At 33.4% G+C, this 27,588-nt stretch overlaps 1 protein-coding gene across 2 annotated transcripts; it reads left to right on the top strand.

The window, feature by feature from the left end:
• Positions 1-6,829: 6,829 nt before the first annotated feature.
• Positions 6,830-27,218, top strand: LOC127732911 (myelin expression factor 2-like). 2 transcript variants are annotated; one of them, XR_007996505.1, is made up of 15 exons: positions 6,830-6,989; positions 10,057-10,259; positions 13,042-13,102; positions 14,196-14,289; positions 16,859-17,038; positions 17,995-18,148; positions 19,066-19,161; positions 19,714-19,794; positions 20,625-21,202; positions 21,620-21,671; positions 22,182-22,280; positions 22,740-22,808; positions 24,951-25,048; positions 26,365-26,437; positions 27,061-27,218. XR_007996505.1 is itself a non-coding variant. In XM_052242122.1 (12 exons), exons 1-12 carry the CDS (start codon positions 6,910-6,912, stop codon positions 22,796-22,798), a joined length of 1,737 nt encoding a protein of 578 aa, XP_052098082.1. In that variant the 5' UTR covers positions 6,830-6,909; the 3' UTR covers positions 22,799-23,155. The 2 variants fall into 2 exon arrangements, 1 of the variants encoding a protein (XP_052098082.1); XM_052242122.1 differs by lacking the exons at positions 24,951-25,048; positions 26,365-26,437; positions 27,061-27,218 and having other exon boundaries at positions 22,740-23,155.
• The last annotated feature ends 370 nt before the right edge of the window (positions 27,219-27,588 follow it).

Here is a 27,588-nt window from a genome sequence, read left to right as displayed (position 1 = left end):
CTTTGAAATCTGTCTTGATTTCAGTTTTAGCAAGGTTCTGATGAATTAGTGGATGTTTTTGGTGGAGTTGCCTTGGTTTAAGTTTAGCAAGATTCTGATGAATTAGTGGATGTTTTGGCGGAGTTGCCTTGATTTAAGTTAAGCAAGGTTCTGATGAATTAGTGGATGTTTTTGGCGGTGTTGCCTTGGTTTAAGTTTAGCATGGTTCTGATGAATTAGTGGATGTTTTTGGCGGAGTTGCCTTGGTTTAAGTTTAGAAAGGTTCTGATGAATTAGTGGATGTTTTGGCGGAGTTGCCTTGGTTTAAGTTCAGCAAGGTTCTGATGAATTAATGGATGTTTTGGTGGAGTTGCCTTGGTTTAAGTTTAGCAAGGTTCTGATGAATTCGTGGATGTTTTTGGCGGAGTTGCCTTGGTTTAAGTTAAGCAAAGTTCTGATGAATTAGTGGATGTTTTTTGGCGGAGTTGCTTTGGTTTAAGTTTAGCAAGGTTCTGGTCAATGAGTGGATGCATACTTTATTTAACCAATTATCGGCCCATAAAAAGCATGTTGCATATAATGGTATGATTGCCAATGAGACAACTATCCACCAGAGTTCAAATGAAGTAATTGCAATCAATTATAGGCAACCGTGTGGTCTTCAACAATAAGAAAAACACATACCGTATAGTCGGCTTTAAAAGCCCCCTACATGGAGAATGTGAAACAATTCGAACGAGAAAAAAGGGCCTAATTTATAAAGAAAAAAATTACGAAAAACACAAATGACAGACATGAACCAACGACAACCACTGAACTACAGCCTCCTGGCTTGGGACAGTCATATTACGAATGTGGCGGGGATAAACATGTTTGTTAAGCAAGGTTCTGGTCAAAAAGTGGATTTTTTGGCGGAGCTTCCCTGACATAAGTTTTTACAATATTCTGGCCCATCTCTGCCTGTTTGAGCTTATGCAGGTCATATTGCGTAACACCGCTCACTTACAATAATCTAAACGATACCAATTTTACTGTACCAGATACATTTCGACAACTAATGTCTCTTGAACAATGATGCTCGAGGCCAAAATATTTGAAAATCCAAAACCCAATACAAACGTTGAAAGTAAAATTATGTTGTCAATTGAAATTTACAGTTTTCCAAAAAAAAATATGCTTGTAACGTATGGGGACGTTGTTTCATGTGTGACAAGGGTATGTTAATTTGTTCCAAAGTGATGTGGAATACTTAGTAGTCTAATAACATTTATTTCATCACGCAATTTAATTCATTTAACATCGATTATGACAACATGGTTCCAAATGCTAATTTCGAACCCATCCTATGGTATCTTTCGCCCCTCTTTTCGAACCCCAAAAACAGACCCTATAAATCTTTTTGATTTAATGATACAAGACAGCAACTGCAACTGACGAATTTTTATACGTAAGATTTTTATGCCCAACCTAGGGGCAATATGTTTTTCGGACTGTGCGTCCATTCGTCCATTCGTCCGTTCGTCCGTCCGTCTGTCCCGCTTCAGGTTGAAGTTTTTGGTGAAGGTAGTTTTTGATGAAGTTTAAGTCCAATCAACTTGAAACTTAGTACACATGTTCCCTATGATGTGATCTTTCTAATTTTAATGCCAAATTAGAGTTTTGACCCCCAATTTCACGGTCCACTGAACATAGAAAATGATAGTGCGAGTGGGGCATCCGTGTACTATGGACACATTATTCTTTATGTTTAGTTTTATAGTATGCTTGGGGGCTATCGCATGCCATGCAGATTTTATAAAAAAAACATCATGTTCAGTCTGTTCGGATTTTCATCAAAATAACACACGAAGCACAACACATGTCATATTCCTTATTGTGACATTGTAAATGAGTTTGGATGATGCACGAAAAGCAGCAGAAGACGATCACCATGTCTATACAACCGTCCAGTTCGTTTGTAGTTACAGCTATTAATCATGGTTTGTATTTTAAAAATCGATTAACGAGATTAGAACATCGGTTACTACTGTTGCCTCTACTATATATACACATTCAGTGATAATTATTTCATGCATATTTAGGACATGGCCAATTTAACAATTTATACAATAGTTTGGTCGGGTTGAAGGGTGGGATTTTAACTGCCAAAAATAAAGGGTGTGTTGGATAAAAGCATAGACTGTGGCACTCACCCAACACAAGGCATCGGATTCAACGTCCCATAAATCCTATGAGTGACTGCGTATTTAATACTATTTATACATCCCATATAGCTAAACGGTTGCCCAGCTTCAGCAAGGAATTTACTACCAGAACAGGGAAGATGAAGTGACCATATATTTTCTATACCACATTCAACCCTCGAGTAACCTGCTCATGATGTCAATGTGCAAATTAAATATTTACTTTTTTAATTTACAAAAGAGACAATTGCTAGCGACAGGAAAGAAGAAAAAATGATGCATAAACGGACCCGGTGACAATCTAAACAACGTGTATGTTCTTAATATAGTATAAATTTTAATATAGGCTTAAACATGTAAATGGTCTTTCTTCGTCGACCTTATCTAGGGTTTAGAAGGTTATACCAACTACTTGCCACTATACATCATGTACTGTGTTACAACCGTAGAAATATCCGACGAGGAAAGGGAAGATAAAAAATTTTGCTAGCGCAAATTTCCAGATCTAACAAAATACTTATATAATAAAATAATATTGATGTGACTGCATGGTAAGTATTATCCTTCACAACAGACAAAACAGCTGAGTGTATGGTTTATAGGGCGGGTAAAACTTATCTGCGTTCGTTAGACCTCTGCTTGCATAACTGATCACATTCTTCTCATCCTGTTGTTTTTTTGGTATAAGACTGCTCCTCATCCAATTTCCGAAGCATCAGTGTGCAGCTCAAATGGTAGGGTTGAATCGGCATGTCCTAATGTAGGTGCTGATTCGAGAAAGAGCTGCAAGGTGGCAAAAGGCTGTCTCTGTCTTTCCCCAGTTCCACGGTATCTGCTCATTATACCCTCGCTATACTGTTGTCCTCTGTCTGTCTGTCCGTCCATCCACCCGTCGGTGCGTTCGTCAGACCGTCCGTCCGTCCCGTGAATATTTTTCGTCGCATCTTTCTCAGGAACCACATTACAAGGATTTCTGAAATTTGGGTTTATATGAGTCAGCTATACCGTGTGATGCGTTTTCAGATTCATCACTCGACAGCTTCCTGTTTACCTTATACTTTAAGCGGGGCGGGGGTATCATTAGTGAGCAGTAGCTCACAGATTCACTTGTTGGTCTTACCTTTTCTTTCTTTCTTGTCTGTTGATGATGCTACCAAATCAGTCGGTGGTCTTTTTCTTGATAAACCTTCTGTGGTATCCTACAAACCCAAGAAAGCATCTGATATCTTCTGGCGATGTTTGTGTTTGCAAAGTGGTAACTTTGTCTGTCATCTCTGGGTCAATCTCCTTCCCTGCCTCTGACATTATGCGGAACACTTCTTGAGAGCTAGCTTCTAGTTGACTTGTCTAAACTTTTCCATCACGAACTTGATGTCCTCTAGCTGTTCTTCATTTGTCTTCTCGTAAACAATAACCTCATCTATGAAGACACAGCATACCCGCAGATTATAGTCGGCTAGACAGTCTTCCATCGTTGTCTGGTAAGTGAATGGGCTGTTGGTTTAACCAAACGGCATCCGGTTGTACTCAAAGAAACCAGAAGAACCGACTATAAAGGCTGTTCGTTCTTTATTAGGTTCATAGATCTTATATGATGGTACCCTGACTTCATGTCCACAGCGGAATAATGGGTTGATCTTGCCAAACAATCCAAATGTTTCTCTATTCTGGGAGAGCATGACTGTCTTTTTCCGGTGTCTGATTAAGTTTACTGTAATCAACACACAGGCGTAGGCTTAAGTCTTTCTTCCTTGCTGATACCACATTAGGGGCAAAAGGACTATGTGATGATCGGATAATTTCTGTATCTAGTAGTTGTCTTAAATGAGCACTGAATTCATCATTTGCTGTTGGTGGTATATGGCGATATCTCTTCTTAAATGGTTTGTCTTCTAGAAGGTCGATCCTGTACGTGTTGTACTGTGTCAGTGTGACCCACATCATCATCCTTCTTGGAAAAGATGTCCATGTAAGAACGGAAAAGTGCACGTCCTTCGTCAAACTGTTAATCAGTAAGACTTGGTGAAAGTCTAGGTTGTTGCTGCTGGTTCCATGGTGCTTGTTCCTATCTTTCGTCGTTCAAATCCAGTTTGGTATGGATTTGATTAGTCATATACCTGATCTCTTGTGGACCTTGATCCTCAGGTTTTGTTGTAATATCTGTGTTGATCTGTGTCTTAGTATCTGTTGCGCTTAGTGTTATGGCCCCTCTCTATCTGTCTTAACACTACCCGTAGTCCATCAAAATCTCCAATGATATCGTACTTATGAGTTTATATTGATTTAAAATATGGTTTCAATCCTGTTTAGATCATTGCATGAACTTTGCCATCCACATCTTGTCGGTGTACAAGTCCTCTGTCTACTGCCTTTCCAATGATTACATAAATGCTGTCTTATTTCTGGATTATATCCTGTACAGTTGCGTTAAGTTCCAACCTCATAGGAACAAGTCCTTCGCCTCTTAATGGTTTTCTTATGGCATTCAACTTGGCATCTTGGTCATACGTCTGATTCTGATTCAGTAAGCACTATACTTCATGTTGGACTTTTTGACTAACAGGTTGATCCCTCTCGTTGTACTTAAAAGCCATGTTGAGTAGAAACTCCAGTGTGACAATCACGGACAAAAAAAAATCAAACATGGACAAAATAAAAATAAAAAACAATTAGTAAAAATAAATTTAAATAGTATTTAAAGAAATGTCTCCAGAAGACGGGAAAACTCCGCACATATATAAAAATCAAATTTGACGTTGAATAATATGAAAGTCTCTTAAATATGAAGAAGTTTAACTACCAAACTTTAACTAAATTTAGGCTGAGTAACCAACCACAGCTTGATAAAATATACTGGGAGACATGAACGAAAACTAAATACAATCTCAGGGAAACTTGAGCTTCTGTCCAGATGTGAAAGGCTCCATCAACACTGTTTATATAATTTAATATAAAATGAAGTACATTTTGCTCTGGAGTTCTCGGTATAATTCACCAAGATTTGAATTCTTAGAAAACGTACGTATTTCAAAAGTTTCCAAACCTAAGAAACATTAATGTAGAAAATATTTTAACCTGGATCATGACAAATGAAGATAAAATTGAGAATGAAAACAGGGAATGTGTCAAAGAGACAACAATCCGACCAAAGAGCAGAAATATTTTATACAGCTAAATAAATATTCTAGATGAGACAGGAAAAAAGAGATACACGTGAACAAATGTCTAAGTGAGTAAATATAACTTACTATGCGGTATGGGTTTTGCTCATTGTTGAAGGGAGTACGGTGACCTATAGTTGTTAACTTCTCTGTCATCTGGTCTCTGGTGGAGAATTGTCTCATTGGCAATCAAACCACCGCGCCTTATTTTTAAATAATGTGTGTTAGTTCATAATCACGGTTCTATATCTGTAGTGGTGTAGGTGTAGACTAAAAGTGGGATCTGAAAGTGAGAAATAAAGTCTTGTCTAGTAGTTAGTAAGTTTACGATAAAAACATGTTTTGCTTAAAAGCATAAAAACAAAGTTTTGTTCATTACCCAGCTCCCATGGCACTGATATTTCTATTTAATTATTTTTAATTATTTGTAATCAGTATGTATTTATTTGGATTGCATATGACGTATGTTTGAATATTGTATGTCCTTTTAATATGATTTGTATTGATTTATATGTTAAAAAAAACGCCCTTCTCTAGGGATAAATTTTTCTTAATTAATAATCCGCGATCACGAATTTTGAAAAACGAAATAAGTGATTAGTAATTCGAGATCACGGATTGGGAAACCGGGATATCGGTCTATTAATCCAAGATCATGGATAATGAATGCGAGATAAAGGGTTATTAATCCGAGCTCACGGGTTAGGAAACGCCCTTCTCTAGGAATAAAAAATGTTAACTAAACTAGACGGCAAGAACATCGAAGAGACGAAATCCAAACTATACAAACAGTGGCACATTACATTGACAGAACTGGCAGATTTGATACTGCTGTTTCTCAATCCAAATCTTAACCAGCGCATATACCCTTTTAAAGCACAGAGAAGAAACTACGTTGAGCAAAACGCACGAAGAGAAAATCTGCACATTGAGACGATTTGTGCCAACAGGCCTTAAGACTGAGGAAACCTAGATAACGGATTAGCAATTCGAAATCACGGATTATCTAACGAAGCCTCAGATCACGAATTTTGTAAACCGAGAAAACTAATCGTTAATTCGAGATAATGGATTGTTAACTCGAGCTCACGGATTGGGAAACCGATATAAGTTATTAACGGATTGTTAATCCGGGATAACGGATCGGAAACCGTGATAACTGATAAGTAATTCCGATCAATTCGTGATCATGAATTATTGAATTGAGATCACGGATTGGAAACTGAGAAAACGAATTGTTAATTCGAGATAAATGCATTAGAGATAAAGAATTATCAATACGAGCCCATGAGTTTGGCCGGCCTGATTGAAATGACATAAAATCTACCGATTTTTTTTAGTTTTTTTTAAATTTTTATACTATATTTAGATGTTAATTTTTTTTTGAAAAATCGGAAAAAAATAATGGTATTTGATAGTCAATAATTATTGCAACAGTCCGTGTCAATTGATATTATTTGTCTTACTCCTTTAAATTCGTTTCGTTTGTCAATTGGTAAAATTTTATAAACCACGTGACAGACGCCATTCGAAGAAATATTTCCCGTTTGCTAATATCTGCAACAAAACAGAAAGAAATCTGCAAGATGTATGAAAACGACAACGACGGATCCCAATCGCCAAATGATAATATGCAACAAGAACAAGACCAAGAACAAGAACAGAGGTTTGCACTCGTCTATTCTTTGTTTTCGAGAGTATAATTTGATTATATTTTGATCGCGTGGTATGATCATGCCATTGTTTGTGCGGCGAGGCCGATTCTTTCTTTGAAATACTCAGTGTTCCTATCTTCCCAACTAAAGCCTTCAGTTTTTGCCTTTCCATAGAAAAACTATAAATACCTCGTGCGTAACAGATAACCAAGTAGATTATTTAAGGTTTATGTGAACCCTTTGGCTAAAATGGCTGCATTTTCACCTCAAAATTTACTCTTGAGTACAGGCAAATCAGTGTATCTGGTAAAGTTTTAAGGCATAGCATGCCCTAGATAAATAAAATTCAAATATATAAAATGTTTTAGAAAATAAAAACTTTAACAGGAATTTTTGCAGTGCACTTTTTTTTCATTCCTCCAGAATGTGCCAAAATAAACTAAGTTGCGAAAGAGGTTTGAGAACTTCCCCACAGGTAATGATTGAAGTGAACTGTATTGATTTACATGGACAATAGATACCTTACAATAATTGGTGATTTAAACTGAAACTGAGTGGACCATATCAAGTGAAATTCAACTGTTCGTTAACTTTATCACCTCCTGCAGGGACGAAAAAAAGTGCACTGCATAATTCAGTTAAGTTTTAAATTTTCTAAAACATACAATGCATAACTTGAATTTTATTTATCTAGGACATACTATGCCTTAAAACTTTTTGAGATGCATAGGTTTGTCTGCACTCAGAGTAAATTTTGAGGTGAAAACGCAGCCATTTTAGCCATAGGGTCCACATGAACCTTAAACTTTAACACATCTACATTGACTACAGGATGATGGTAAAAAACTAAAAATACAAAGATAATCACTTTTACAATTCTGAAAAATATGTATGCTAGACAATTTTATGACATAAATACCTTTCCATACATAAAATTTTAACGAGCGAGGATACTTGTAGAAATCACAATAAACATTTAAAATGAATATTAATTGACGTTCACAATTTATTGCCTTAGTGTATGTTATAATGAAAAACAATTGTTCGTGTAGTTAGTAAGCGTTCTAATAAATGTTTTTATGGGTTGTGGGTCAACGCGCATATTCTTTGAAGATATGGATCAAAAACAGGAAAACAAACCAAAGTCGCATCCTCTGTACTGATGTATAACACTAAAGTGAATGTCAGATATATAAAAAGAGTTCAACTTTCGCCATGGTTGGCTCAAGATTTCGATTTCAGTAAATGTATGACATGGAGCGGATTCCAAAACAAAGGGCAATAATTCCAAAAAAAGTACATATGCAGCGCCGGTGACATTACATTCTTTATCGTAACATACAGGTTTTTCTACCAGAAACAGGTTGGGAACAAACCCTCTATATGGTGTTTATACCTGTATAGAGGGATTATCCTTCTATAGAGGGATAAAATTTTCTCTCTACAGAGGGATATATTTGTTTTAGACTGGATTTAAAGCAGGAAGATGACAAAATGGCATTTTCTAGTTAAATGTATATTGACTGTAATCTAGTGCAGAATATGTATCAATTATTGCACTTTACTAAAATTGGGATGCTCAGTTTTCTGCTAAAGTGACAGAACTTGCAATCTATTGTGTACCTATATGAACACCTGATCAACAACAATAGCGACATTTGACCTTTAAATTTTATGTCAATTCTAACAATAGAAATCTGTTCATTGAGGCATAACTGAGTGGAATTTACCTAATCATCACAGCTTTATGATGAACAATAGTTGTATACAAAGATGGTCAGTTTAGCAGTAAACTAGACATGTGCATATTAAATTAAGTACAGCAATTGGTGCATCAAATGTTACAGGTTACAACCATAATAAGTAGCAAATGCGCAATTGCCATGTTTTGTTTAAAATCCAGTCTATATAAAACAAATATATATCTCTATAGAGGGATAATTTTATCCCTTTATAGAAGGGTAATCCCTCTATACAGGTATAAACACCATATAGAGGGTTTGTTCCCAACCTGAGAAAGGGGGCTTTTATGGCCGAGTGGTTTAAGTAGTTCAACCACTGTACTATTAACCTGTCAACACAGCCTCAGAGGTTCGAGCATGTGGCAGGTGTGTTTGACTCCAATCTTAATAGAAAAGGATTGACAGTTTTCCTGCTGAAGGTCATGGTTCGCTCCTTGCACTCTGACTTCCTCCACTAATAAAAACTGTCTGCCACAAATAGCCAATAATGCTGAAAGTGGCATCCAAACACCAAAAATCAATCAATCTACATGTACCTTCCACAAAACTAATGGCAATCTTATAAATTATTATCTAGAATCACTGAAAAAACTATTAAAAATTTTGTAGTGGCCAGTAAACCTAAATATATGGTGTCAAAGAGATATGATCAACAAATATTGCTGTTAACTATAGCTGGAGAGACTAAATATTTCAGTAACTTTTAGTTCGATAAAAAAAATTAATTGAAAATTGATAAATTTTGTAGTGATCGAAGAAAAAAAGGTCTTTTCAGCATATCCCCGAATTGGCTGTGGAAAAAAGCTCTTCCATTGGAATGTCCCAAAATCGTCTGGGTGTAAATTGCGTTCTTTGTAAAAGAGTTTTTGTGACTGAAAAATTATAAACAAATTGCCAGGTTAAAAATTATTGGGCTCGCAGTTCAGTTGATGAAATGCAACCATAAACTTGATATACAAACGTTTATGACAGTTTAAGACTCAAAACATTCGAACAACGGTTCCAAGAACTTCATGACGAGATTGATTGAAGAAAAAAAAATATTTAAAAAACAATCCTGACCCTACTGTTTTCAGGCATGCCACAAGAAACACACCTATTTATTTGACCTAAGAATATTATATCAAAATGCATTTTGAAGTTGTCATGTATTTCTGTATAAAAATATTAGGATCTTCCTCTAAAATATTGATCTGAAGATAAATTCAAGCCACCCAAGCAAATGTTTGAACCAGTCTAATTTGCTGAGTATGCTATTGACAATGCTTTATACACATGTAACAAAACACAATCATGCCCTTGTATCATAGTCTAACCAAACCCTTGAATATTACAGATCAGTGTCGAGATCAAGATCAAGGTCACCCGTAAGAAGATCCAGAAGTAATGGAAGTAGGTCAAATTCTAGATCACCTAGGCGGGACGAAAGACATCGTGACAGAGCCAGAAGAATTAATTTGATCTCAAAAAGAATTATTATCAGTAACATTCCATATGAAATGAAGTGGCAAGATATCAAAGACATATTTAGGAAAGAAGGTGAGGTTTATAGTGTTAAGTCTATAGTCATGAAATTGTGAAGAATTAATATTTATTGATGATCTAGTTGATCAGTCACTACTGTTATCCACCTGTTTATAATTACTGCTACAAATACAGTGTCTTCCCTAGAAAAATTTTCATGCATGGTGGGTCCATGGTGGATTTGCAACGGGGCGCACAATGTTTCTTTTTCAGAATTAGTTACACTACATAATTTATATGTTTATAGCCATATACCAATCTAATTGTTTTATTATAGGTAAGTCATGGAACTTTAAAGTATTTATTACAGATGAGAGGAATTAATGAGAGACCTTATAAACAATACTAAAAATAATCCAGTCTACAATAGTTATTTACAAATGTAATGTCATGTACACATTATTTTGTTGATATCTTCCTCTGTTTCAACTTTCCAAAGGTCACCACACATTTTTCAAAATCAAAATCTTCCTCCTTTGGTCCTTCAATTGATATATTCATTAAGCAATTCAGCACTTTTTGGCATAGTCTGTTTCTCAAAGGTGTTTTAACTCTGTTTAAACATGAAAAACACCTTTCACAATCAGCTGTTGAAACTTGCAAAACAAGACCAATTGCTGCATACTTAGACAGACAAGGATACTGTCACGGAATAGAAGTTCCTTCATAATATAAGTTCCAAATGGAAACAATATTCTGGAATATTATTTCCACTGGAATAAATATTACAGTAAATGTTCCTAACGGAATAAATGGTATAGAATATTTGTTCCAATGCCTAAATGTCATGTCTTTACATTCTTTCACTAACAGTGTCCTCAATTTGCTGATAGAATGGTTTCAGCAGCAACAGCAAGTTGTTAAATAAAACTTTGAATGTCATCATTGCTTCACAAAGATTTTACAGGAAACAATAAAAAAGTCTATTTGCGTTCATTACAGAAGTCGTCAATGAAGAATACCTGACATACGGATGACATATTTGAAAATTACCTGTTTGGAAGCTAAGCTGACATTTTATTTCATGACAATTAACTTTTTTTTTAAATACATTCCTATCCGATTTATTAATGACGCTTCATAATTGTATCTTGCCGAAGTGAAAGACCACTTGTGTAAAAAACGGCAAATGAATCCGCTATGTGACCCATTGAATTAAAGATAGAACAACACTAGTTTATTAAAAACAATATTTCCGTAAATAACTACGTATGTTTTGAAAGTTTTTCCATCAAATGTTTTAAATATTTCATAAGACACGTCTTTTTCTCGGCCCGGTTGCGGTGATGTGTATTCTTTGTTATAGTCAATCAACCGCGACTAATCTAAAAATAACTGATTGTTGTGACCAATCAAAAAATAATGCATCGATGTAAATATACATTGATATAGCTGATGGAAAAAACTGCGAAACTTTATTTAAAAAAAAAAGTTTTGTCCATTCTCGGTGAAATTACGTTAGTTTTATTTTATAATACCAGAGACTATACCAATTTTTTTTAATTTACTTTTTTAAAGATCACAGTAAAACAACGATGTCAAACACTGGCCCTTTTTTTGGTGAAATTTATACTGGAAAAGGTTAAACTTTTTATTTAGCACAGAAAGATATGCATTGGAGATTAATCTTACTATTTTTTTATCAGCTAACTGGCAACTTCCATTATGTAACCGAAGTCTCGATTTACAAATGTATAACCAACTAATCAAGAAGGTTGTAAAATCCCCGCACGCGCGACGTGATGCATCCAATTATCAGTCAGATGAGTTTAAAACACCTGTGGAGTGTTGTTACTTGTCACTTCACTTTCAAAATATCGATAATAAATATTTTACAGTTATAATTTTCACACATAGCGGCAATGATGAAAGCATGGCGGTCGAAATTTATGTGTAGCGGTACCGCAATGCTTGAATAGCCTAGGGAAAACACTGAAATAACTATTCACATTGTTACATGTGTTAATAGTTCAGACTAAATTCCTTGTCATAGGAAATTTCAACTGAAAGATTTTTATCAAATTACAAAAATAATGAATATTCATTTGGAATTTGAACATCCACTGATTTTCAATAGACTGCTCAATACAAATACAGATACATGTACCTAAAAGAGGCAGAAGATACTAAAGGAACAATAAAAAATCTTAAGTTAAAAAAAGACAGTTCCAAAAAAAAAAGAAAACAAAGAAAAGGACAAAACATTACATATAATCTTATAGCTTGAGCAGAACACCACCCCGAAAAAAAGAGATAAGCCAATCATATAAAATTAGGTGCTCAATACCAGATACAAATGATGTACCATAATACAGAGTTTACTTGTTATTATTGTTAATATAATTAATATAACAACCTTTCAATCTGCTGCTACATATAAATACAGAGATTTCTAATATGTAAAAATAATAGGTTAGTAACACGAATGTAACATTCTCCTTAAACCATAGACGATTAAGTAGAACCAAAAAATCAGTCTGTTCATTCATATTGTTGTTGTCTGCTCTATGGTCGGGTTGTTGTCTCTTTGACACATTCCCCATTTCCATTCTCAATTTTATATTCAATGTTTATCATACATGTAGCAGATAAAGATAAATTCTGAAAACATCTTTTCCTAAACCAGGACATGCTCATTATAGGGAGAAAACAATAATAATCTTAACTGTTCTGATATCATGGATATGAAACCATGATGTCTACACACAATGCATACAAGTAAACATGTAGCTAAAAGATATAACTGGTATAACATTAAAGGAATTGACTTTATGCATATTTTGTTTGATCTTTACAGTTGGAGATGTTACTTACGTGGAATTATTTGAAAACGGTCAAGGGAAATCTAAAGGCCAAGGGTAAGATACAGTTCATTTCCTTTTACTATAACTTTTTATAACAATTTGCTAGTTGTATTGGATAAATGAATACAATGTTTTGGAGTAACAGTTCCAATAATGAAGCTTTAATTTGTGAGGATTAGTTTGAAACTTTATCAGATTTGTCTTGAATGAATTATTCTCATATGAGATTCTCTTACTTGCATAAAAATTGCTGCAAATTGAGACTAGGTTTTGTAGAAGAAAAAAAATCTGAATTATGTTCAATTTTATTTTTATGCACCACCTAGGGGCATTGTGTTTTTCGGTCTATGCGTCTGTCTGTCCGGCTTCAGGTTAAAGTTTTTGGTCAAGGTAGTTTTTGATAAAGTTGAATTCCGGTCAACTTGAAACTTAGTACACATGTTCTCAATGATATGATATTTCTAATTTTAATGCCAAATTAGAGTTTTTGACCCCAATTTCACGGTTCACTGAACATAGAAAATGATAGTGCGAGTGGGGCATCCGTGTACTATGGACACATTCTTGTTTATGTCTGTAAAGCCAAATTGTTTAAAGATTTAAAATTCTAAAAGGTAAAATTCCATAAACATGATACAAGGTTGTGATTTAAGGTTTATTAAATATAATTGTTTTACCGTTTTTTTTACAAGGAATTGAACAATAACTTTTTTCTAATACTGTTTAAAAAATATAACTCATCCGAGATTCCTGAATTTGCAACATGTTCATTAATTTACATTCAGGCTATTAATATGAGAGTGAATTTTCAGATTTACTTGATAATATGTTTCTATAATTTATTTTAACAGTCATTGCTACTACTTAAGAGATCATATGCAAAAGACACACAACAATGTACGCCTACTAGTGTTTTCGACTAGTTTTAAGAGTACCAGCTAAGCAGGTCATATATAAAAAATGCCATTATGAATTTAAATCAGACTGGCCAATCATGTATGGACCCCTAACCAATCAGTGGTATATAAGAAAAATTAAACGACTCTACCCCTTAAAGTATTTTATTTTTAAACATCTGATTTAATTGGTTGATGAAAAGTCTGTTAAAATATTACACCCATGTTTTGTATTATTAATGTATTTCTAGAGTCATTGAATTTAAAGATAAAGACACAGCTAGAAAAGCAATAGAAAACATGCACAGATATAAAATTAAAGACAGGAATATTGTAGTTAGAGAGGTTTGTATTAAACAGTAACTGTACTAGCTAGGTGATTTGTTAGTATCATTTAGTATGGGTATCATGTGCTGATGGCCTAACCGTTTATTTACAATGTGTACCATTGTGCAATGAGAGCTTGAAGATTTAAATCTGAAAACTCAAAATATCTTAGTCTTAGAGGCTGTTTTCAAATTAAGTATAATTTTACAAGTAAATTTCTTATTTTCGAGTCAAACGATCTTTCAAATTTAACAAATTTATACTCAAGTCTTAGTATAAAACATTTGTACATAGACTTGTTTAAAAGAAAATCCTTTATTTTATCCACAACTTCAGAAATGTACTGCTATTGAATTATTGTCTTTCCATACTCTAATTCCCAGACAGCTTTTATAAATGCTGAGACCTTAACTAAACCCGTCCAGTGTTCTCCCCAGGCCGATATGACGCTGCGGTACCGCAGCGCCTTCATAATATTTTTGTAGATCCCGCAGCGTCTTAATTGGCGGCTGTCCCTTAATACTTGATCCCGCAGCGTGTTAATTTTCACATAAATGTTGGTTAACATTGTCAAGTAACTGATCACCGCTGATGGGTCGGTCAGTGTTATGCAATAACTGATAATTAGTTTTACCTGAGCCACGCTTATCTCAGCCTTATCGGACTATGTTATCAGGTAATAGCGTAAGTGATCATCAAGAAGATAGATATTTTTTGAAGAAAATAAAAAATTTTAAAAACTTCAGTGCAGAAATTGAAGAAATAGATCGCAAATACATTGTATTTACGCATCGTGTGTGTGATCACTTGACCATTTATATAACGAATTTTTTCATTGGTCGAGAAGAAGAATCTATTTAAACACGACCAATGAACGTGTTGAATACACATGATAAATTTGAATACACATTGCTAAAGATATTTACGATGAAAACTATGAATGAAAGTATTATTAGTTGAAAAAATTTAAATAAAGTTTGATTAAAGATAACGAGGAGTGATTTACTTTAATAGAAAATGAAAAAATGTTGCTTGCAAGGTAAATTCGTCTGAAACTGTCATATTTTTAGAAATAAAATGATCATTGAACATCAATCGTGAATCCGTGCGTCGGGAAATATGTGACAATCAAAACGGGTACAGTATCGCCACAGCTTCTGTATAATGTCACTGGTAAATAATTTCAATGGTTTTAACTTTCGTTTATATCTATCTGCCAAAGATAGTATTAAACAATTAATACGCACGGAAGCGTAATGTGAAACTACGGAAACTGGTCAGCTGTTCATTTATAAAAAAAAATTGTTTTAAAAAGTTGTATACCAAATATCTTAACCATATTCGATTTTATTAATTCTGAATGAACATGTTCTCTGCAAATAACAAAGGGGTGAATTATAAGTAAAAGCAAGGATTTGTATACAAATCCTTGGTAAAAGGTAGATGATGGAAGTAGAAGTTTTTTTCAGACCAATGACTTCTAATGAAAAGGGGAATACACCTCCGTCTACACTGTCAGTATAAGCAGATTTCATTGCATCTAATCCCAACCAAGCTCAAGTTTTAGCAATTGATAAAAGCAAGCACCATGTTTCTGGTTTCAATGACAAGTGGCTGACTGAGTTTTCATGGCTTAGAAATGTTAAAGGGGGTATAAGCAAAAGTTATTGTGAGTGGGGGTTTAATTTTTAACCCTGAAGAGGATAAAGACAAAGTTGAGGAACAGACTGTCCAACAAAATAACACTATCTAAAAACAATATCCCTAGAAGGAGCAGAGAGTAGAGATGAATATTTATATTTTGACTTCTTTAATTGACTGAATATAAATAACTTTTGTGTTTAAAATCAATTTATTTCATATATATATTCTTGTAATTCATTAATACTCTGCATTATTAAACACATAACACAAAGCATTATAATTCATATTGCATGTCATGATTTATGACATTGCTTCAGATCACTCTAAAAAAAGAGTTACGCGCCCTTGAATTTTGCGCCTTAAAAAAATCCTGGGGAGAACACTGCCGTCACTAGAAATTTGACAATCGCACAGTGCAAGTGCGGAGAGAAAACTGTGATGAAAGGAATAGTATTGACTGATTCTGAAAAGAAATTTTTAATACATCAAATCATGTTACAACTGTTTTGACAAAATTAAAATAACAAATGGGAACGCATGGAAAAAATAAAACAAATAAACAATACTCTGTCAGCTCACTTAATGACTTCCTATACACATGTTCCATGGTTCTGTGTTGGTATATAATCCAATCCTGATCAGTAAACCTAGGCACTGTAGCCAGTAAGTTGATTGTCAGTCCAAGTTTTTGATCAACAATTATCGAATGAAATATGTTTTGTCAATTATACATTTTTGATTGGTTCAATAATTTCCTTATAAACATTGTATTCACCAGAAACCTGTTTCATATGACTTGAAAAATATTTGTAAGCATGAGTTTTTTTGTAAAACTTTGCTAACGTTACGTAAGAAGGAATACACTGGTACCTTTCATTACAAACCTGTAAACACTTGTTGCACCTCAAAAGGACATTATCACTTGATTTATTCTTTTTCATAGGAGAGAGAAAGTGACCGTAACATTATAGGAGGACGTGGCGTAATGGGAAGTGGCCCTTCAGGAGGCATGGGAGGAATGATGGGAAGTATGGGTGGAGGAGGAGGAGGAGGTATTTCACCTCAAGTATTATCTCAGCTGGGGATTGATGGACCAGTAACTAATCAAGTGTTTGTGTCAAATGTAGGTATTGATATGCCTATCCAAGGGAATTTACACTTCTGTTTTTTTAAAGACGTTTTTTCCTTTATTGCCGTTGCATGACAATAATCATGGATCAACAATCAGAGATCAAGGTCAAGGATGTTTGCTCCTCTTGTTTCAAAATAACAAAATTTTTAAAGGACATATAAATTGATAGAATATAAATAAGGGAACTTAAAAATTAGAAAAAAAATGATAGGTCTGTGTCCTTGTTTTTGAGATATAATCAATTGAAAATTTGGCAGGAAACGATTCTCTCTAGATTTTCCATGCATTTAACATTGGCACATGTTTTCTTCCAAAAACAATGAAAAAATAACAAGGATTTCATAAAATTTTAATAAATGGAGTTTTAAACTATTTATTATAAAATTATGAAAAGAAAAGTAGGGGTTAGCAAACAAATTTTTTACTGGCACTACATGGATAAAACTAGAGAATCTGGAATATCTAACAGAAATTCAAAAACAATAGTAGCGAACATCCTTAAGTTTTCATGGATAAGTTCTTCTTAAATACTATAAGCAATAGGGCAACTATATCTGGTGCATCGAATGAATCTAGGCAAATGTGTCGTTCTGGCAGAGTTGATATGACATTGACCTCATTTTCGTGGATCATTAATAAGCTTCTATTATACCTGTAGTATGACCTTGATTTTGAAAGACTTTCAACATAAAATTCAATCCTAATGAGTAATGCAGGCAACACATTTCAGGATGATATATTTGTTGTATTTAGATTAAATTTATGTTGTTATATAAGAAATTTCTATAAATTCAGGAGACCTGAGGAGTTATTTTACAGACATCCATGCCTTTCCAATTATGATATTCTTCAATTCTAGAGGTCTTTCATGAAACTGCAAGCCTTGACCAAGTGTATTGAACTTAATTATAAATGCATGCTCTTAATGGCAACGTTTGTATTTTCAGCTGGATTATAAAATAACTTGGAAAAAGTTAAAGGATGTGTTCAGACTTGCTGGAAATGTAACAAGAGCTGAAATAAAAGAAGACAAAGATGGAAAAAGTAGAGGGATGGGAACAGTAACTTTTGAAACTCAGTTTGAGGCAGTTCAGGCTGTTTGTATCCTTTAATACATAACAACAGACATAAAACCCATTTATATAGTGAAAAATTAATAGATTACTGTCTTAGACTAGGAGAGCTATTGCATCTGTGGTCACCAATTATCGTAGTGACCTTTTAAAAAAAAAAAAAAAATTGAACCACGCAACCAATTTCAACCAAACTTGGGCTGAAAGATCCTTAGGTTCGAGTATCTAGTATGATTTTTCTTCCCCTACCAATCACCCCACATGTTGTCATGGCTTGAATAGAAGACATGGTTAAAATACAAGTAATTGTTTATTATCTTAAAAAATCATTACAGATTGTGAAAATGTCTCAAATGTATGAGTTGTTGCCTGTAAATGAAGATATTTTCTGCAGTTTTGGCAATTATCTTGAATCCTATGATAGAAATAGAGAAATTGTAAAAAAATTATCAGTGAATTAAGATCTACTTGACTGAAGTTGTCAGTTTACTTCTTTAAGGAATTGTTGCCCTTATCAATGGTAAGGGTAGGGAAGAATTGGAGAAACATTTCTATGCAAATAAACATAGTTGTTGAATATTTCACCCAGTTTTTAAAATTTCAAATATCTTTTCATTCTAAATTCTTTTGTTCTGCAAGCTTTGACATATCAAGTTTAAATTGAGTTCATTTTTCTTCTATGTACTTCAAACTACTAATAAGCTAAGATTTCATATCAATCAAGTTTGACTCATCAGAGTAAAAACTAAATGCCTCAGAAGAAACAGAATTTTTATCAACACTGCCAAAGTATCTGGTTTTATCCCAAGTTTTTGACAATACCAAGTTTGGACAGAACAATGTTTGACAGTATGATCTATTAAATGAAGTTTTAGCCTTTGATTTTTATACAAACCGACTGAGCTGAAGTGATAATTTGCTGATGAATCCTTAACCTATTTACAGCCATGTTTAATGGACAAAGTCTTTATGACAGATCAATGAGAGTAAAGATGGATGCAATGGGAGCTGCAGATAAATCTTCATCCATGCCACTCCCAAGTAAGATTTAACTGGGATAAATACATGTATACATGTTTGGCTGTTGTCTGCTCTTTGTTCGGGTTGTTGTATCTTTGACATATTCCCGATTTCCATTCTCAATTTTATACCCAAGTTTCTATTGTTCATGTATATTAAGTATTTAATAACATTTTGGAAATTACTTTTCTTTGCATCAATGCATAAGAAAGTTACTGATATTTTTATGCCCCACTTAGGGGCATAATGTTTTTCGGTCTCTGCGTCCGTCCGTCTGTCCTGCTTCAGGTTAAAGTTTTTGGTCAAGGTAGTTTTTGATGAAGTTGAAGTCCAATCAACTTGAAACTTAGTACACTTGTTCCCTATGATATGATCTTTCTAATTTTAATGCCAAATTTGAGTTTTGACCCCAATTTCACGGTCCACTGAACATGGAAAATGTTAGTGTGAGTGGGGCATCCGTGTACTATGGACACATTCTTGATTTAATTGATTTTTTACATCTGTTAAAATTCAATCTAAAGAGAAGGAAACCCTTGTATAATTCCTACATCAAAAGTATTTTATTTATAGGTGGCCTGAAGTCAATCGGTGCTGGTTTAGGACCTGGTGGTACGCCCTTACAGAATGCTAATACAAATATGGGATTTTCAGGTTTGTAGAAATCTTTTGTAAAGTGAGGTCCTTTTACTGAATGAGATATATATGGAAAGAAGGTCTATCTATAAATAATGTAGGGGGCTTGCTAGTTGTTACAAATATAAAATAGATTTTGTATTAAAACAGAACAAAAATTATATATATTTTATGTATCATGTGTATGAAGTGTCTCGTTCTGTCGTTTAGGATTTTTGTGTTTTTTGTTTCTTTGTTAACAAAAAGTTTTGCTATTTACATCTAAATTTATACAAAACTTACTGTAAATTGTACTAACATTTGATATCGTCTGTTTTCCAATTGTAAAAAGGTATCTAAACATATGTTTACAACTACTTCATAATACTACAGTAATAATCAGTACTATATGATAACATGTAAGTTCTCTAGGTGATAGATGGAATTCAATCAAACAAGGCCATTACTGGAAAAAGAGAATTATCACCTTATTTCTTGATTGCTTGCCGGTGGCTGTACATGTTTTGATAACACAATCAGCTGATCATTGATTTTCGATCGTTTTCAAATTATATGGTCACATATTTTGTTAACGGTAAACACCCTTGAACTGGTTTTTCCAAAAAGGAAATCCAATGAGATATTATAGATGAAAAGGGCAACCTCAATGATAGAAAGAAAAAAATCTTTTTGCCAATTGTTTCTACCAATTTGGCAACTGCCAGCATAAACCCTGTATATATGTTTAAAATGCATACTTTAACACAGTTTTGGTAAAAAAAAATATACATATTTTATAAAGTATGAAAAATATGTTTTGTTGAACATGTTGATGGGGCAAAATCATTATGAAATTTTTCCTTTTTCAGGAAGTGGCGGAATGGGGATGGGAGGTGGAATGGGTGGGGGCATGGGTAATATGGGCAGCAGCAGTATGGGTGGAGGTATGGGAATGGGAATGGACAGTGGAATGGGTATGGGCAACATGGGCATGTCTAATATGGGCAGCGGTATGGGAGGTGGCAGCAGCATGGGCATGGGTAACATGGGATCTGGCAACTATGGCAGCAGTGGAATGGGAATGAGTATGGGCAGCTCTGGTATGGGAATGGGCAACATGTCCAGTGGAATGTCTGATTACGGCAGTATGGGTGGCAACTCTAACTATAACTCATCAGGATATGGTAGTAGCATGTCTGGTGGAATGGGTGATGGTATGAGAGGAATGGGATCTGGCATGAATAGTGGCAGTTCTATGAGTGCTTACAGCACAGGAATCACTGACTTGGGTGGATCAATGGGAGGTTCCTCAGGATATGGTGGTGGATCCGGTCGTAGTGGAACACAATCCTACTCCACAAGTAGTGGCAGGAGCGGTGACAGAGATCGAGATGGTGGTGGTAATCGAAGCACACGCCCAGACAATTGTACAGTTGTTGTAAAAAATGTAAGTACTTCAACTCCTTCCGTTTCCCTATACACTTATCGATAGGGTGATTAATAAAACACTTTAGTATAGGTTAAATGAGAGGATTAACTTTAATAAGGGTGTTTTTCTTTTAAACATCACATTTTACTTGATGGGGATTTTGTTCATAAACATATAATTAGATATTACTGGAATAATAATTTTCTTAAAAAATGTAAAACTTTAAAAGTTTATATTTGCCAGTCAGCTTAGAGTTGTTATAACATGTACGGGTAGAGTGACCTGTTTCTGTAGACTTATCTTGTGTGTTAACAAATAAGGTGTATTTATATAACATTTACAATGCATGAAGTATTAGCTACTTGACATTGAACATTGAATAATAATTCAACAAAAAGATTACAAGCTTCAGTCTAAATTTAATGTCTTTTTCAGCTACCTTGGAAAGTTACCTGGCAAGATTTGAAAGAAAAATTCAGATCTGTTGGTAAGTTTGTTGCTGCACAGTTATAATGGTTATGATATGTTGATGTAAAATCAAATCTATATATTTCCTTAAAATACAATGTTTTTCACTATGAAATGGCAAGTGCTACTGAAGTTCTGTCCCCTAATTAGAGTAAATATATCAGAATGCTGATAGACAAGATAGTTGACCAATATATGTTTGATTTACTGATGACTTTATTTCTATGGAAAGAAAAACCAGCCAACCATCTTAACATTTTATACTTATAGATATTTGCAACTCTTCTTCAACCCTTAGAAAAGATTTCTACAGTTCTAGCTTTTGTGCCAAGACTTGATTTTTTTTAATAGACTTTGGATGATTATTCAAAAAATGATCTTTTTTTTTACGAAGGGTTACCTTAACTTATTTTTGTCCAATTTGTGAGGCTCTTGAATATGACTTCACCTAATAATACTGATTACCATTCTAAACATATTTAATTAGTATTGAGTTAACCTTTTGAATTGTGAGTATAATTTATTGTAGCTGATGTGAAATTTGCTGAAATCAAGATGGAGAATGGAAAGTCACAAGGCTGGGGGCTTGTCAGATTCGGTTCTGCTGATGATGCACAGAATGCTATCTGTATCCTTTTTTGTTTGTTTGTTGTTTTTGCTTAACATCCAGTGACTCATTGAGTAATAGTTTTAATCTAATTTGCAAGTCTATGGTTTAAATCTGCATTCCTAAAAGAGCTTGTTTGAAAATTGTTTTGAATTTTTGTGAAGTATAAAATCTGTTCTGGATTCAGTTTTTCTTGTATTTTAAACAAATAGGAGAAATATGTAGAATTGGAAAAATTTGTCAAGATTGATTTGTATGCAGCTCTGCATTCACTGATATGTTTTATATCTTTTATACATCAGGAACATAACAAATATAGACTTTCTGCTGATGTTGTTGTAGTCGAAAGTCGTCCTTGCTTGGTGAAGATTACTATATAATATCAAATTTTAAGGGATAAACACTGAATATACTTTATTAGTATTCCAAGAGAATTATAATAATACAATTGATATACAAATAGACCTTAACCATTGACAGCTATGATGAACAGGACAAGGATTGATGGCAGAGAGGTTGATGTCAAACTGTACCGTTAAAATAATAACGGTACGAGGATATTAACATTTTTATATGGAACTATCATTTGGACCAATTGTTTTCATTCGTTGTCGAGCCCTATCTTGGAAAATAGTGGTCATGTATTGTTGGCCCTTTAGTTGACTTGTAAAGTTGATTAATGACATTGTGGATCTTTACACATTTATATGTATTGATAGAATTTGTATTTTTAGCTATGAGTGGTTGTCGAAGAGGGCAACCATGGTTGTTGAAACATTTTTAATTTCATTGTCATAATTTTGTGCAATTGTGCCATTGTTAATGGAATCAATTCATATGTATGTAATCATGTTGTTTTGGTGTCCACCATGCTGAAGAATAAAATTCATTTCTTATGGTTCATATTTTACTTGGTTACATAGAACTTATTTCAACAAGAATTCTACAGTTTTTATGGACTTTTGGGTTTCAGTGGGAAGCATTAATTAAAAAATCTAATTGGTTATGCCTTGAAAATTCTTCTATTTGATGTGGTTAGCAATCAGATCAATTAAAACAAGTCCTTAGAAATCTTGGAAGTTGCTTTCATTGTCAAATTTATCATGTAGTATTTCCTCAAAATGTTTTCCTTTTATAAGTCTGATGTTAAGTTATTCTTGTTGAAATTTGTATTAATTTGTCATGACTGTTTTATTATGGAATGATACTATATGTCTTGTTTCTTAGCAGTTTCAGGATTTGATATTTCACAGGACAGGTAGAATTGATTTGTATTTGCTTTTAAAATCATCAGCTTTGGATTTTATCTTATAATTAAGTCATCAAATGAGAGCATAAAATATTCCAATGAATAGAAAAAAAAATATCTTGAGATTGATTTGATAAGAAAACTTTTTCTGATCAATGCAAATGTGGATGTTGGCAGGCCAGGTTCCTGCTATCTTAATTCTGTATGATAGACTAATATCAGTAGATGTATTTTGAAAAGTAGAGTACTATATAAAATGCTTGTGGATTAGGTGCTATCTTCAAGGAATCACATTGCTGAAGTGTTCCAAGAATTAGTACTTGATGATCAGATGTGAATGTTATCTTCAGGACTTGCATTATATTTTGAAGGAGACGCAGTAAAGCTTAACTAAAAATAGAATACTAAAGTCAAATGGCTATTAAGTCTCCATAGTGGATTCAAATAGAATATTCAAAGACTGATGGCTCTTATGTTTCCATAGCCGATTTAGATCTGAATTTTGTTGGAATTATATAAGAATCCATATCTGGTGTTTATTTATTCCAGACAAATTTTTAAATGTATGGAAAATTGGAAGTTTTTCTTAAAATGTGATTAACAAATAAGTATCAGATTTATGGATGTTCTGATTATTATGGTTTAAAAAAAATTGATACCTTATATTTAGTGGATTCTTGTATAAATGTATTCGGTGATTGTAATGAATTTGATGAGTATTTTGATGTTGTGTCTTTACATTTTGACAGATTTATACTTTTTTGCTGTTTGCTCAGTATTTCTGTAGCTAGAAGATTGTCTGAGGAGAGAGATTCTGGGTTTAATATAAGGGTTGGGTTTATGGATTAGGGGAAAGGGAATGGGATTTTGAAGTTGAAGAATTTGTACATTGTTTACTCAGAAGTATCTATCCTTTGTGTTGTGGAAAGATGGTCTCCATAGATGGATCTACTTGTTCATTCTCGCTTTGGAATGATATACAGAAGGTTTGGTAATGTTTAAATTTTCCAATTTTATTGCTGGTTCAAGGTAAATATTGCTGTTTTATATTCATAAATGTTTGTGTGTCTAGAAAATTGTATGCTAGGGACACGAAGTCTGAGGGTTTTATAGTTTATATCTGTTTCACAGTCAATTTTGCATGTGTTAGAAAATCGGTGAAATTTTATTGGAGTAAAGTTTTGAGCAGCGTTTTTCATGACTGAAAATTCTAGTTGGTCAATCCATGAGAAAATTGTGCTCAGTTAAATTGTAAATGTTTGGTACAAAATAATAAGGATAATGCATCAAAAGTTAATTACAATATTTTAATGATTTCTTTATTTAATCAAGTCAAAGTATAACTGACAAATTTACTTTAGAATATATTGAAAAGCAAAGAAATTGTTTATATTTTATTCATTATTGGTCAGATTTAAAGCATTTTATACCTTGATTTATAGGTCCTTTTTCACCTCCTTTAGAGCTTTAAAGGAAATTGACTCAGTGATGCATAAATGAAAGATATGAAAGTCTGCAGTTTACCAGAAATGAAAAACAGGTATTTATGATATAAACTAGATTTTGATGGACGACTGAACTCATTTTTCAGCTTTATAGCATGAGGGTCAAAATGAAGTTTATATCATGCATTTTATGCCCCCGCCGTAGCGGAGGGGCATTAAGTTTTACCCTTGTCTGTCTGTACGTCCGTCTGTACGTCCCAAAGTTGGTTTCCGTTCTCTAACTTAAGTTTCCCTCTTCCAAATGTTATGAAACTTATACACAATGCTTATTACCACAATATACAGATCAAGTTTGAATTTTGGTGGTGTCACTTTTACCGTTCTAGAGTTATTTCTTTTTTTCTTCTTAAAATATAATAAAAAGTATGGGTCACTGCGCTATATTTCACGCTACTGGTGAAAACTACACCATAGAATTTTAAGATAAAATATGAGAATATAGCTCTAATAATATGCTTTCAGATAAGAAAAAGAAATAATGGGGTCACGGGACTCTTTTTCTTGCTACATAATAAAATAGGTAAATTCACAACACATTCTATTACAAAAGTTACTTTATCGAGTTATCTCCCCTTGTATCTGAGTTGTCTACCCTTACATGGCAAAATTTTTAAAAAATGAATAAAACAAAAATAATCTGATTTTTGTAAAATACAGCCGTAAATATGATAAATCACAATTTTCTATATTAAAATGAAAAGTCTTACACATGAATTACATACTCATTTCATTAAAGATCTAGACCGATTGTTACCTGCTTTTTCAAAATCCAAGATGGAGGAAGACACCCTATCTACCTTAATACAATTGAAACTGGAGCTTTAACATCTGATTAAAAGAAAATTCAACACTTCATATTTGCTATTAAAACTAATAGTATAAAAATTAAGAGATGTGGTAAGATTGCCAATGAGACAACTATTCACCAAAGACCAAAGGATGAAGATGTAAACAAGTAAGGGTCAACATGCAAATCTAACCAAAAACCAAAATTATTTATTGTTAAGTATATTTGAGCTTAATTGCAAATTAATATACCAACAATGATCTGAAGTAAAATTGCAATCTTCAAAGTTTTAAAGTAAAAGATGTCTTACTTTTCACTGTTGGACTATTTCTGCTTTAGAACAGATAATGAAATGACATTTCCTGGCTACCTTTACATAACGCATTTGAGTATTGAGCTGTAGTTGGTAATTGTGAAAAATCAAATTATCAATAGGTACCATCTCAGCTTGCTGCAATGAGTAATGAATGGAAATTTATATAAAAAAATAATAGCTCAATGATAACAAAAGTAACAGCTTTAATAGACAAATTGTAAGTTAATTAAAAATGTTTGTCTTTACAGGACATGGAAGTAAGAGATTAAGGGATTGATAGATTGTCAATGGAGAAGTTGAGAGAAAAAAATAACTTGAAAAGTATGTGATCTTGCTAAAATAAAAATGGGAGTTACCAAGGGGGGAAATAACAATCTTATAAGTCCTAGAAGGAAAGATGACAAAGTAAAAAGACGGTTCACAAAACACTACACTAAAAATAAAGATTGAGTGAGACGAACCCAACCAAAAATAAGGGTTCAATAGTTTCTATGCCACCAGTGGCACTGTAATGTTGCTAATTCAGAGAGAAAAATCCTGTGAGAAATTAATCCTATATTTTTTGAAAGATTCTGCTGTTTATACTTACATCAATTATCCAATAAAATCTTCGGGTTATGACTGTATTAATTCTGAATTGAAAGAAATCAGTTGTTGGTGATACAAACCATATCTCATTTGAACTGATAGAAGATAAAATTGAGAATGGAAATGGGGAATGTGTCAAAGAGACAACAACCCGACCATAGAGCAGACAAGAGAATACATTTAATTCCCAACAAATGCATACTTTCCTTTAATTTGCTATATATAAAATAAACCACAGATCCGTGATTTTCAACAAATCATGGAACTATGAATCCATTAAAATGACACATTATGTTTGTAAACTTATTTTTTTAAATGAGTGATATACTGAACGTAAGTACTTTTAATCATTTCAGGTTGTGTAGATTGGACAGCAAGTAGAACTGACCACAAGACGTATTGACATAGTGTATCTTAATATGAAATCCTGTAGACTTGTGTTTGTTTTATATCGATGTTGGATTTCTCATAGTACTGTACAACTCTCAGCTATATTAAATTTCAATGACAACTTACAACATTGTTTCATTTTTAAATGCAATAGTAAATATTGTAAAACCTGTGATATTCTCATTACTGATACCTATTATCAAAGCAACTTGACCACCAGTAATAATTGGCATTGAACTAATTCTTTGTGGACTGATCTAGCTCACTGAAAAACAACAAATACTTAACAAAAGAATGAATGATCACTGGTCTAATGTAAATGATCCTGATGACATTTAATTTCTCTATACCCACTTTAACCAGCCTTGTCATTCTATTGTTTCTATGGAGGTCGGGATTATAGAGAAAATTTATCATATAAGAAATTATAGTGTCTATGGATTGTCTGTTATCCATCCATCTGGTCAAAAACCTTTTTGAATTCACCATATTGG

This window comes from Mytilus californianus, unplaced genomic scaffold, assembly GCF_021869535.1.
Source record: "Mytilus californianus isolate M0D057914Y unplaced genomic scaffold, xbMytCali1.0.p SCAF_3, whole genome shotgun sequence".
Taxonomy (NCBI): Eukaryota; Metazoa; Mollusca; class Bivalvia; order Mytilida; family Mytilidae; genus Mytilus; species Mytilus californianus.
The sequence above is the reverse complement of the archived record's forward strand: the minus strand, read 5'-3'. Positions and strand labels throughout refer to the sequence as shown.